The sequence below is a fragment of the Myiozetetes cayanensis genome, unplaced genomic scaffold (assembly GCF_022539395.1).
Source record: "Myiozetetes cayanensis isolate MyiCay16 unplaced genomic scaffold, myiCay2020 scf19, whole genome shotgun sequence".
Lineage (NCBI taxonomy): Eukaryota > Metazoa > Chordata > Aves > Passeriformes > Tyrannidae > Myiozetetes > Myiozetetes cayanensis.
Window position 1 is genome coordinate 6731714 of NW_026087400.1, and position 12882 is coordinate 6744595.

General features: G+C 47.8%; 2 protein-coding genes across 2 annotated transcripts; one reads left to right on the forward strand and one right to left on the reverse strand.

The window, feature by feature from the left end:
- Positions 1–767: 767 nt before the first annotated feature.
- FAM217B (family with sequence similarity 217 member B) lies at positions 768–4844 on the reverse strand. Its single transcript, XM_050313791.1, is given in 6 exon segments — positions 768–1088; positions 1091–2103; positions 2503–2588; positions 2674–2785; positions 3411–3631; positions 4778–4844. Coding segments are annotated over 5 exon segments (1488 nt in total). The 5' UTR covers positions 3512–3631; positions 4778–4844; the 3' UTR covers positions 768–912.
- A 67-nt stretch (positions 4845–4911) lies between these two features.
- PPP1R3D (protein phosphatase 1 regulatory subunit 3D) lies at positions 4912–10282 on the forward strand. The gene is made up of 2 exons (XM_050314038.1): positions 4912–5429; positions 5622–10282. Exons 1-2 carry the CDS (start codon positions 4934–4936, stop codon positions 6629–6631), a joined length of 1506 nt encoding a protein of 501 aa, XP_050169995.1. The 5' UTR covers positions 4912–4933; the 3' UTR covers positions 6632–10282.
- Positions 10283–12882: the final 2600 nt, after the last annotated feature.

Consider the following 12882-nt stretch of genomic DNA (forward strand, 5'->3'; position numbering starts at 1 on the left):
GGTGACTGAAAATAGGTATCTTCTGTATCAAGATGTATCTTTACCTGAACTTCCAACAGCCTTTAAATTCTTCCCCTAAGAGTTTACTTTTTAGGTTTTGAGAGGCCACCAGTTCTGCAAATGAGGCCACACAGTCTCTGGTAATACCCTCACTTTGCATTACTCTAATAAATTCATGTGCAATTTGAAATTTGGCCATTTCCTCTAAAGACAAAAAGCATCAAGACTTACAAAATGAACTTCCAGGAAAGCCTCTGTAAACACAGTGAAGATTCCAGGTATAAAAATACACATTCCATTTTCTTAATCTGTCACTATTGAAGCTGTCTGCTCCCTAATATTTTGTCTTAAAAAGATCCTTTCCACATTAAAATATTTCAAAACATTATCTCCATTCTTCTTCTTCTCAAAAAAATAGTATCTATTTCATCAAAAAAATCCAATTCTTCATCTTCTGTGAAGACTCAGAGTTGGCTTTGCATAGATAGCAGGCTCCATTATTTTCCACAAAACAGCTGAGCCCTTTCCATCAGAAACCACCACCATCCAACCTGCCTCATAAAACAGCAAGAAAAAAAGAGCATGGACCCTCTTCCCTCAAAACCACCATGGGAAACACAAGGACCACCACAGCCTTCAACAGACCGGTGCAAACACATCTATTTCTCTAAACTTCACCCTGTGCTACTGTTATCTTCATCGAGCAATTGGAAATATTTTGGAGGACAGACCAATGGAAGACACTTGCCTTCAGGGAAAAAAACTTCCTGCTGGCCTTGCTGGCTTAAGATCAAAGGTACAGAAATGAAGAGTGCTGACCCAGAACCCAGAACGTATTTTCTCGGGATCTTCCTACGAAGAAAACCCTCCCGCACTGGCCAAAAGCAGCAACATTCCCTAACGGCTTTTCCTTCACTTGAACTTGTGTGACGTTTGCTTGGTGCCATTTGTTTTTGTTTTCCTGTCCCCTGCTGGTTTTTTAGGAGGAGCATAACCGCTGGCATTGCCGTTTCTCTTTGGATTCGTGCACGTGAACGTTTTGAGGCCTTTGACGGGAGCAGCTGCGCCGTGGAACGCTGGGCTTTGCCTGGGGGTCTGATGTTACCAACACTTTGGATTTTAGGGCTGTTCTCGGAGGGCTGCAGGTTGAGGAGCTGTTGCTTTGCAGGTGGTTTCTTTCTCAGTTCACCCCTGGCATCCCCAGACTGTCTCTGAGAAGGGGCTGCACATCCCGTTCTCTCTGCCAGTCTCGAGTGACCGGGATGAGAATGTAACTGGCGGCTTCCCTCGCAGTGGGGATCCCCCCTGTGACCCAAACAGCTCCTGGGCAGCCTTGCAACACTGTCCTGGGGCACCCCCTGCCTGCTGGGCACAGGGCTGAGCAAGGCCTTGCCTTTGCCAGGGCTCTTCAGGGCACGGGTGGAGCCGGGCGCAGTCTGGGGCCGGGCCTTGGCCGCCTTTCCCCTCTCGTTCTGCACCGTCTGCATCTGCAGCCACTCCAGCTGCACCAGGCGCTCGATGTACTTCTCCAGAAATCCCGTCGGCTTCGGCCGGAAATCAGTCTTCCCTTCCACGTGGACAAAGATGGCCAGCTGCTTCAGGTCCCAGGAGTTGAAAGGGGGTGGGAGGAAGTCTGGGTAGTAATATTCTGATTTTTTAAAACCCATCTCAGGGATGTGTTCCAAGCAATCCGGATCGATTTCTTCAGCTCGGAGAATGAGCTCTGGTGGAGTGCAGGGAGAGGGGGGAATGGGAATCCTTTCTGAATCAGAGAGGTCACTGGCACTGTCATCTTCAGCATCTTCTTTAATAATTTGTACCGATTCAAAATCAAGAAACATTTGACCTACAGATGCTTCTTGCCATTTAGAAGGGCCTGGACTGGCTCCAGCAACGTGTTCTTCATGATTCTTTTCCAACTGTTCTTTTTTACTGCAATAAAAATGTTGCACTGGGACATCTTTAACCCTACAGAAGTTTCCTTGTGTGCTGCCCTTTGTGCTTGGAGGGATCCTGTGCAGAAAAGGTTCATTCTGCCTTCTTTCTGGGAGACTCCTCTTTGGTCCTTGCACACTGTGCAGTGATGGGCAAGCACTCAGGATCCTGAATGAGAAGAAAGATCATGTCTTGTCAGAATGGTTAATTCTTTGAACATCGGCTTGCAAAGGTCTTGCTACCCCCCTTCAAGGACAGGGATTTACATGATGGAAGATAAAACTGGCACAGAAACTTGGTCATGAGGCAAAATTAATATTTGCTGGTAGAGATAACACTGTCTACTACTGATTTATTTTATTTTATTCTGATTTTTCCTAAGAATTCACTAAGGCAGGACAGTAAGTTTGCATATCGATAAATTATATCTGTTGCCCTCATAAATGCTGAACTCTGGGGCCAGTGAAGTCAAAAGCACAACACAGCAGCCATGATTTCATCACACGCATTTTATAAACCAGTCTGAAATGACCACAAATTAAAGAGACAATCTGAACATAAAACTACCTTTTGGACTGAGTGTTGCTCTCCAGATGGTTTCTTCCCTTCTTAAGAACATTTGGTTGGTTACCATCTTGAGTGTCAGGGGAAAGCTGAAGAGATATGAAAGTATGGGATGTTATTAAGAAGCTGACTTAAACTAGGTACTCTTCTTACACTAAAAAAGGCATTATTTACCTTTTCAATGGCACTTGATACATTCTTGCCCAATCTTCCAGGAGAAGATTTCACATAAGAAATTGGTTTATTTAGTCCTTTGGTGCTTGGATGGCTTTTTCCATTGCTGTAACTATGAAGGATTAAATAGAATATCACTTATAAATAGCAACATATATGACCATCAGAAAGAAAATACAATAAAAGATTAGAATGCAATTGAATTTAGAAAAGAGAATTGACTGCAACTATTCTTAAAGTTCACCAAACTCTGCCACGGTCACCTTTTATTTTTATACTACTAATGCACTACTGTATTTTTAATACTATTACTTCAATAGTGAATAATTCTGATGATATAATAATAGAATGTAGCCCTTATATAGAATCCTCTGACAGAGTATCCCAAAATTACTTTGGGGGTAATAAATAATAGTCTAATCAGTCAGTTAATTTGCCAGAATGTACATCTTGTTTTCACAGGTTTTATGTCAATATAGTCAGATTTTGGTTTTTAAAAAACCTGATTTCATAAATTCAAGAGCTTATAAAAGAACGAAACTACGTCTTGTGCCTCCAGCACTGCTGCAGTCACCTCTGTGACTTTGTGACCTGCATGATCATCCTGCACAATCATTCCTGCTGCTGTGGATCAGGGCAGAGGATGACAATCTCAACAGTACAGCCAGGCACTTATTAACTCATCTACAGTATCCTGACAGTCCTGTAACCAGAAAGAGAGAAATTGATTTCCTTACTTTACCATTCCTTTGTGGTTTTCATTGGTGTGGCTGTGGCTTCCCTTCTGCTGTGTCTCTCTGTGCAGCAATAAGGGATATTCTTGAATGCCTGGTCCCATTATTCCTCTCTTTCAAGGGTATCTGCACCTTTATTTTTACATAATCTTCAAACGGCTCCAGTCTTTTGGGTTTGCGAGACACAGCGTATCAAACGCAGACATCGCCACGTCCTGGAGCTGCTGGGAACAAACCAAATCCTCCCAGTGTGATTCTATTTTTAAAGCAGGAACATAAACAGAATCAGCTCCTGGAAAACACTGTCCCCTCGCTTAACGGGAACCAGCATCATCCATCACTATTCGCAATCCAGGGAATTACCTGGGGGGTCGGCAGCGCCACCAGAGCTCCTGTGGGGTGTCATGTGCTCACCATCCTCACCATCCCCACCATCGCTCCGCCTGCGCACTTGGATTGACTTGGATTGCCTGGAGCCGGGCATCACAGCCCAACGGGGAGGGTGTTCCTGCTCCCAATTTACCGGGAGCAGATGCTCATCCCCCCCCTTGCGTTCCGTGCGTGCCGAGCTGTCCTTTCCGTGTCACAAAAGACGCGCTCTTGCAATATTCATGTATGCAAATTTTGAACCGGATACTTAATTTTTTTTTTCTTTTTCCAAAACAAATGCCTACTGAAAACACTCAGAGCGGGATCTGTGGCATTCTTTTATTTCCCAGGAGCTGAATTCGCATTCCAGGGTACCGCACTGGAGTGCACAGACACGGCGTGCAAATGTGACAGGCGACCGTCAGCTCTGCTGACCCACCTTTACTGTCACTGCACTGCTGTTTATGCATTGCTTATGCACATTAATGCAAAATAAATGGAGAATAATTTACATTCGATCCCGTCCTCTGTCACACGCCTCCCCCCATCCTGTCCCCGGCCAAGGAGGAGCGCGGGGAGAGAACCGGGGCCCCGGAGCGCCGGGACGGGGCAGATCAGCGGCCGCGAAGAGGCAACACCGGGATGGCAGCACCCGGGATGGATGGCAGTACCCGGGATGGATGGCAGTGCCCGGCATGGATGGCAGTGTCCAGGATGGATGGCAGCACCGGGATGGATGGCGGCAGTGCCCGGGATGGATGGCGGCAGTGCCCGGGACGGACGGCGGTGCCCAGCATGGCTGGCAGGCTGTGCCCGCAGCAGCCGCCGATGCGGGCCCCGCTCCGCTCCCCCCCGGGCTGCCCCAGCGGTCCCCGGCGCGGTGCCCGCGCTCCGCAAGGACAGCGCCCGCAGGGTTCCCGAACCCGCCGCCCCCGCCACCTCCCACCGGGCTCGCCCCCATCCCCGCGCCACGGCCGGGCCTCTCCCGATCCCCACCGTACCTTTTCCTCCGGCACCGCGTCCTCCGCCGCCGAGGGCGGTCCCGGGGAGCGCAGAGCGAGGGGCGGGCCGGGGCGGGGAAAGGGCCCGGCGCCTGCGTTGTGGCGGCGGAGCGGGGTCCGCCCGGGCCGGGCCGGGCTCAGGGGGCCGGGTCGCTCATGGGCGCTGTGGCGGCCCCGGGCGCGGACCGTCCCCCCGGGCCCGGCGCTGCGGTCCCGCCCGACAGCCCCGGCCGCGACAGCCCCCGCGCCCCCTCCAGCCTCTGCAGCAGCCCCGGGCTCGGCTCCGGCTCGCTGCCGCCCGACAGCCTGCAAGCCTTCCCCGGGCTCGACTCGCCCAGCATCCAGTGTGACAGCCTGGAGTGTCCGCCCTGCTCGTCCTGCTGCTGCTGCCGCGGCAGCGCGGGGTCGGTGGGGGTCAGCGAGGACAGTCTGCAGGCCCCTCTCGCCCTGTGCTCCGGCCGGGGGTGCCTCGGGGCGCACCCGCCATCCAGCGACCTCTCCGACAGCCTGGAGTCCCTTATCCAGCACGACAGCCTCCAGTCGCTCTCCAGCCTGTGCGTGAGCTCCTCCAGTATCAGCGGTGATAGCCTTGAATCCCTCTCCAGCCTGAGCCTCGGGGGCACCAGCCAGCACAGCGATCTCGAGTTTATCGGCCCCTGAGACTGCCTTCATCTCGCCTTCATCTCCACACACACACCCTCGCCGCTGGATCCTTCCAGCTGCTCTGAGAGCTTCCACGTTTGTGCCCTTTGTTCACAAGGTGACATTCAAGTTGATCCTTCTTCCTGCATCCAGTGCAATAACCTCAGACCTTACTGTTCGTGGCTGCCATTCCCAAATTAAGTGCTTCAGAAGGGCAGTGTTCTTTATTACCTGGTTCTTTACCAAGAACCATTACCTGGTCCTTGCCTGGTTCTTTGTCATTGGTTAAGAATGGAAGTGCGTGGTCCTCGGAGGAATCCCAGCTATCTCTCTGATCTCTATGAGAACATGTTAAGGGCTGAAGGAGCAGCACGACGAGGGCAGCAGCAGCCCCCAGCAGTCCATACAGGTAGCAGCCTGACTTTTCGGAGCAGCACCCCAGCCAAGGAGAGCCCCCAGCCAAACCACCGTCAGAGCAGCACATCCTCCAGCTGTGACCCAGCACTGCGGCCCATCATACGCCGCCGAGCCAGGTCTTTGCCCACATCACCCGAAAGGAGGAGAGCAGCGGTGCCCCGTCAGCTTCCTGCATGCCAGAGTCGGATGAACCGCGTGAGGTTTGCTGATGCTTTGGGTTTGGAGCTCACCGAGGTGAAAGTCTTCCAGACTGGCGAGGACCCATCCATCCCCTTGCATGTCCTGTCCAGGCTCTCCATAAACTCAGACCTCTGGTACAGCAACTCGCACTTGGAGTTTACTATGCAGTGCTTGGTCCCTGACTTCCAGCAGCCTGCAGACTGTATGGATTTCTCCTCCCGGCTTCAGGAGCAGCAGGTGTGTCTTGAGCGGGTGACCAGCTCTGATCTGGGGCTCAGTGGCACCATCCAGGTTCGCAATGTGGCGTTTGAGAAGCGGGTGTCTGTGCGCTACACCTTCAACCAGTGGCAGAGCCTCCACGAGGTGTGCGCTCGCTGGCACCGCAGCATCCCGGAGAAGAACGGGCAGGATCAGGTCGATGTTTTCACTTTCTTTCTCCCTGTGCCTCCTTTCCTCCTCCAGCTGTGCTCTCTCGTCCAGTTTGCAGCAAGGTACCAAGTCAATGGTCAGGAGTACTGGGATAACAACAGAGGCAAAAACTACACTCTCACCTGCCGGACTCACCCCCTTAAAATGCCGAGGGAGTGTGAGGAGAGCTGGATCCACTTCATCTGAACAAAGGACGTGGGTGCAGAGCAGCTTGTCAGTAGTCTTGATGGCACTCTGTTCCTTGGCATGGCTCTCTGCTCCTATGGCAACAGTCTTCTCGGTGAAACCTGCCAAACCTAGCAGGAGCAGCCAGTGACCCTGACAAACTGTTCCAAACTTCTCAGAAAGTTAAAAGGGCCAAAATCTTTACTGAGATACACTTGCAGAAAGCCCATGTCATTTCTTGTAATATGTGAGCAGAATGGTTTCTAGGAATGCTGTCAGACTACCAGAGGGCAAAGCAGCACGTTTCTTTTTCCTAGCGATACTCTTAAGTTGCATAGAATGTTTTTAACTGATCTCATTTTGTACTATTTGTTTTCTAAATGGACAGCGTGGCTTTACTAGTTTTGTTTCTAATTTTGTTTATATTATCTCACAAGTCTGGGCACTATTCCATTTCTGCATAATTTGGATGGCAGACACTGTAGGGAGTACTTGTATTTATATATATATATCCTACTGTCGTGGTAACCACGAAGGCTGTAACCACGTTAAAAATTTCCATTAATATTTGGGTTGGAAATTAAATGTTACTATGAGCGGAACATACATGAAAATATGCCATCAGCCTCTCTCTTTCCCTTAAAAAATACCCAAAGAGGTGCCTTTTCTTATCTCCAGTTTTTGTAGCAGAAGTGATTGTTATCAAAATGTAAGGCAGACCTTCCTGGGGAAGTTCTCATCTTTTTCAGGTGGTGCCCAAATAGGTTTTTCTCCAGACGGTAGTAGAGGAATTGTCCTTTCCTGGTGCACCTGTATTTACTAAGGGAAACGAGCAATTTTGGACTTGTGGTGTAGTTGAAGATCTCAAAACACTGTATGAATGCTCATGATTTTACCAGTGTTTCTGATAAAATTATAAATTAAGAAATGGATATGATATATATATATAAAAGGGAAAAAAAATAGACAGCATAGGGAACAGGTTCCAGAGCCTTGGAATAGCATGCCAGAACCCTGAATCCTGGCTCCCTGTTACCCAGTGTCCCAGTACTACTGCAGCAGGACCTTTGAATTCTTTATTTAACTACTTCTCATTATAAAACTCCCAAGACTGCAGCCTTTGCAGCACGAGCAGGAACTTCAAAGCAAAATTATGATTTTACTACTTATGCAAACCCATAAACAGAATCCCTTCTGCTGCAGGGAGAGCACAGGAACACTGTTACACACCATCTTCCCATGAGTCTTGCACCACTATTTCATTCTGTGGATTTAGTGTGGTTTAGGATTGGCAACAGGCTTGACTCTATTGAGCAAAAGATTGTCCATAGTTGTTTTCATACATATTCATAACTGCATGGAAAGTTTAGCTTTATATGGTAGCATGAATTTTCGGAGCTGGCTGGCTGGAGGTATTAGAAAAGCTGCTTTTTAGGACTGTACTGTGAAAATCAGGCCACTTATTCGGGCATATTATTTTGGATTGGTGCTTATTTATTGAAATCACAAGTAGGTTTTAAAATCACAATTGTAAGGAACCCATGACCAATTCTATATTAGCCCAGAACATCTTCTGAGTAACTCTGGAAGTGCAGAAACCCCCAGAAAATTAATTTGTCTGGCAACTTAATGTTGCTGCTTTGTTGTGGTAGCCATTCAGCAAAGCTGGGATTTCAAGTGAGGAAGCTGCCTCATTCCAGTTAGGCTTTGGCTTTCAGAGGAGCCAAAGTCAGGAATGAAGATTGATGAGCTGCTGAGCACCTCCTGCAGAGTATTCAGAGGATTCAGTCCTATTTGGAACTATTGAGTATTGACTGCCTTGGCTGCTTTGCTGGAGCACTGTGAGGCTGAACATTTAGGTGGAAATTGTTTTGGAGGAGGAGGTGAGGCTGAAGTGTGATTGTCAGAGGGTAAAGTGCTGCCTGCTTTAAAATCCACCTCTTGTTTTCTCGACCTGGGTTAGAGCAGTGACCATTACCAATCGGGCAGCAACTTCTTGCATGGAACTGTAAGTCTGGTCTTCCTCACATGGCACAAAAGATGGTAACTGTAAGAAGGGGTGTTGTCTAATTGTAAGGAATTTTGCCTTAGGAATGCTGGCCTTCCTGTGACTAAGTGACAAGACAGTATAGGACATAGAATATCTGCACTAGTCAATCCATATTCTCCTAGAAATGGAGATGTTTTCACTGTAGTTGACTGCCTGTGGTGTGACAAACTGCATCACCTCTGCTGAGTGTGGAGAGAACTGTGCTGCCATTCTGCATCTCAGCGTTAGTGCAGATTGTGCCAAATCGTGCCAGAGCAGGTGTCAAGTGAGGTGAGCTGGAACACACCTTCCCTGACTGCCGAAAGAATCTTTAGTGGCAGGATTTGCAATTGTGGACACTTACTTAGATGAAACTTGCTGACTTAGGGAATTCCACTAAACTTTATCCACTATTGTTAAGTCCCTGGAGGCAAAGTTATGTACTTGTCAGGGAAGTCAGAAGAAAGTGGACATGCACACACACAGGAGCAGCTGTGCTGAATAAAAGGCACTATTTTAAAGTATTGTTCCCCTGTCCTTTTCCCTCCCAAATTACTGTATTTCTTCCATCAGCAAACCCAGCATACCGTAAAAATCCCTCTGGTACATGACAGGAACTCAGAGCAATCCTTGGCTGCCTGGCGGAAAGGTGCTGTTGCCGTCTTCTGGGAGAGACTGTCATGTGCCAGCAACTGTCAAATCTGAGTGTCATCTCAGGCAAGGACAGGCTATGCAAAGCTGAGGCTCTCAGCATGAAGGGTAGTGCCAGATGTACCACAGTGCAGAGGGGTAGGAAATGAATGTCCCAGCAGTCTGAGCTGGGCTCGTATTGTCTCCCTTCCACCACCTCTCAGGGCATTGGCATGTGCAAAATCTCGAATACTAAACACTGTAGCATTATTCCAAGTTTCCCTTTGCTCTCTTTGCTTGCCTTGCCCTGCTGGAGAAGCACTGGCAGTAGCAGCTCCTGACAGTGCAGCTCTCTGGCACTGCTGGCTGTCAGTGGAGCAGCTGAGCTGAGAGTGATCTCCGGCTTAAGCTGTTAAACGTTCACACCAGTGCTGGCACCTGTCACATCAGAGAGGAAACGGGCACTTAGGTTTTCTTGTCACATTCAGCAAATGAGCATCAAAAGGCTTCTGGTTAACAAAAATGGGATTAAGCCATTAAGTAGTGGTAATATGCACTTGTCATGAAAGTAAACTTGTGATCACCTCTGTATCTTCTCAGGACAACTTGACTGCTTGCACTGTGTTCAAATCAAGCACTTCCCTTATCATGAGGATTTTGTACAAGTGAATTCTTCACAAGGGTTATTGCCACATGATGCACTTTTTAAAAACATATCTATTATTGTCATACAATAAATGAATGTCTGGTAGCCCACAGTTTCAAGGTTCTTCCAAGCATGTTTTTTAAAGAAATATATGAAATCCTTGTAAATGAAAAGGGGGTTGTCTTTTGTGATTAAACGTCTTGTCCAGAATAAAGTACATTACACAGGATATCAATAAAGCACATATGCTGGACAAAGGGTGTAGCAGTTCTAAAATTGCAAAGTTTGTAGTTAATTTTAAAAAGCAATAATAAAACTATGGCTATTGTAATACAAGAGATTGAAATAAAAGCTTTTCACAATTTTATGTTGTTTTGTCAATGGTACTCTTACAGGTTGTCAGTGCTATTTTTAATATTATTTTTACATTTAGTTTCAAATTCATCGTTTATTTGTTTTACAAAGAAAAAATTCAGTTCTAACTTGTAAAGATAGTTCTATGCATACAGAGTCAGTTGGAACTACAGCACCTAATGTAGTGTATTATCAGTGCTCAGTACAATGCTCTGTGTACCTTGCAGCTGATAAAGACTCAGAACAGCAAGTCTAAGGGATTACATGAGTGTAATGTTAGTACTGACTTCTCTCCTGACTTGGCTTTCTCCTTGTAATCTCAGATCTGCAAGAAACTCAGCTGACACTTGATATTAAAACTTGGCATCAACACTCCTGACCCTTCTGAGTTCTACATAAACTGACAGCTGTGCTAAAGACTGAATACCTTGGCCAGCACAATGTTTTCCATTAACTGTTAATAAGGATAAACATTTCTGGTGCTGCAGCAAAGAAAGGTCCCTGTACCCTAAAGTGCTACTCTACCCTAAAGAGTTTTGCTGCCATTCTCTCAGGAGTTTTTAAGTGCAGTTGCTGTGTCTGTGGCCCAAATAATTTCACTGTTCTGATCTGTTTGATGCATAACTTACTGAAACTTCTGCTCTCTGCTGACTTCCCTTCTGCTAAAGCAAATAAAATAGACTGATTAAATTAGAGAATGAGAAAGGAACTGAAGTAGTCTTAGTGTACCTACTGCAAGAGGGAAAGTGTAAGATCCACTTTTGAACTCTGCCTCACTTCTCTTTTGCTCTACATTGAGTAAGGCTGGACAGTCTCACCCTGTGTGTTTGCTCATGGGACTGCTAAAGGGAAAGCATCGAATGCAAATTGGCTTTTATTACTTCTGCTTCATATGGTGGAAGCAAAATTCAGGATTCAGCTTTTACAGAAGATTAGCGATGCTCCAAGTTCCTCATGCAAAATTTTGTCCCTAGTGGGTTTCTCAGTGAAGCTGTGTTACAGATCTGCTTCAGATCACCCAGTGCCTTCTATAGTGTCCCAACAGCAAATATGAGAGCAGTTACTGCTGCAGTAAATTGCTTTAGCAAGACATTCCTCTTGTAAAAGGCCCAGCACTGCTCACTCCCAGCTCCTCACCGTAGATACTCCAATTCTCACACCACTTGTCATTTTCTTGAATCACAGTGACATCTGGTGGTATTTTAAATACTTGGTGTACAGTGCTTTTTTGCCTTTTATAGCACTGAGATTTTATTTTCCTTATTTTGGAGGTCAGCGGTGCTATTTTATTTACAATTGCTGCAGCTTTTCCTGCTGCGAAAGGTGATTTTTCTCCTGGATGCTCCACTATGGCTGCTTATTCTAGGTATGAACGGAGATGATTCTTGGTATTCCCCTGGAGTATGTGAGATTCGTGATAAATTTTATCAGGTGTATTTGGGTGATATGTGGATACACCAGCAATAGATACACCAGTATATAAATACACCAGCCATAGATACACCAGTATCACACCAGTACAGGTAAAGCCCCACCCTGGCACTGCTGGGTTCCATTTAAGCACATTATCCAGTGCACTGCTGGATTCCATTAAAACATATCATTCAGTTCTTTCTGGATAATAAAGACCACAAACGCCAGTCGACACCCTTTACCCACTGCAGGTAAACCCGCACCTGAGTGTGCGTTTGTACCAACTCGGGCACTTTGTGGCAGCAAAAACGTTTCTGAATTAAGCACACGAATGACTTTTACTGGTTTAGCAAACTGACGCCCACTAACTCCCGCCTATGCTCTGAAATCACTGCTCTAAAAGCCAATTTGTAAGGCAGAGGGAGCGCTCGGCGCTCTGAGGGCGCTCCCGCCACCCGCACTCTGAGGGCGCGCAGAGCCCGCCCCCCGCCCCGCGCCATTGGCCTGCGCGCCGCCCTGCCGGACGCTGATTGGCTGGCGGCCGGCTGCACGGCCAGCGATTGGCCAGCGGGGAGGGGCGCTCGTGGCGCGCGGGCGGTGAGGGGGCCGGGGGGGGCGGCCCGAGGTGAGGGGAGAGGAGCCTGGTGTGAAGGTGTCGGGGCCGTGTCCTCGCAGGGCCAAACCTCCTGAGGGGCATCCCAGCCTCCTGAGGGGCATCCCAGCCTCCTGAGGGACATTGCAGCCGATACGCGTGTTTTAGGGGTCGAGGTCTTCTCTGTGGAGAAGGGGGGGTTTCTGTTTCATCCTCTGCCTTGTCCGACCCGCCCGGAGACACCGGAGCTGTGAGGTGCCCCACAGGCCTCAGCGGAGGCTCGTGTTTTATCTTCTGTTGGGAAAAGTAATTAAAAATCTCCCTGTCTGTGTTATTTCTGTGTTGGTTAGCAGTACATAAAATCACTGTTCCCCTTTGCTTTGTCTGTGCAACTTCTGGGAAGGGGAGACTAAAACTGCCCGTTGCTGGCTGTGCGCAGATTGGTTGATGTGGATTAATTCATACAAAGCATGAACAAGTTTACTGGGCTTTTTAAGTGTTACAGAAAATACTTTGCCTGGTGTTTTTGCTGGTGAGGGTCACCTTGGAGCCCATCACTGTGTGTATAATACAGAAGGCATTTTCACTGTCATTTATCATATTTTTGT

Bases quoted from the DNA above. Each gene is read 5' to 3' on its own strand.
- PPP1R3D (XM_050314038.1), top strand. From the start codon at position 4,934: ATGGGCGCTGTGGCGGCCCCGGGCGCGGACCGTCCCCCCGGGCCCGGC. The intron at 5,430-5,621 runs GCCCCTGAGACT...TCCCAAATTAAG, and splicing joins CAGCGATCTCGAGTTTATCG to TGCTTCAGAAGGGCAGTGTT.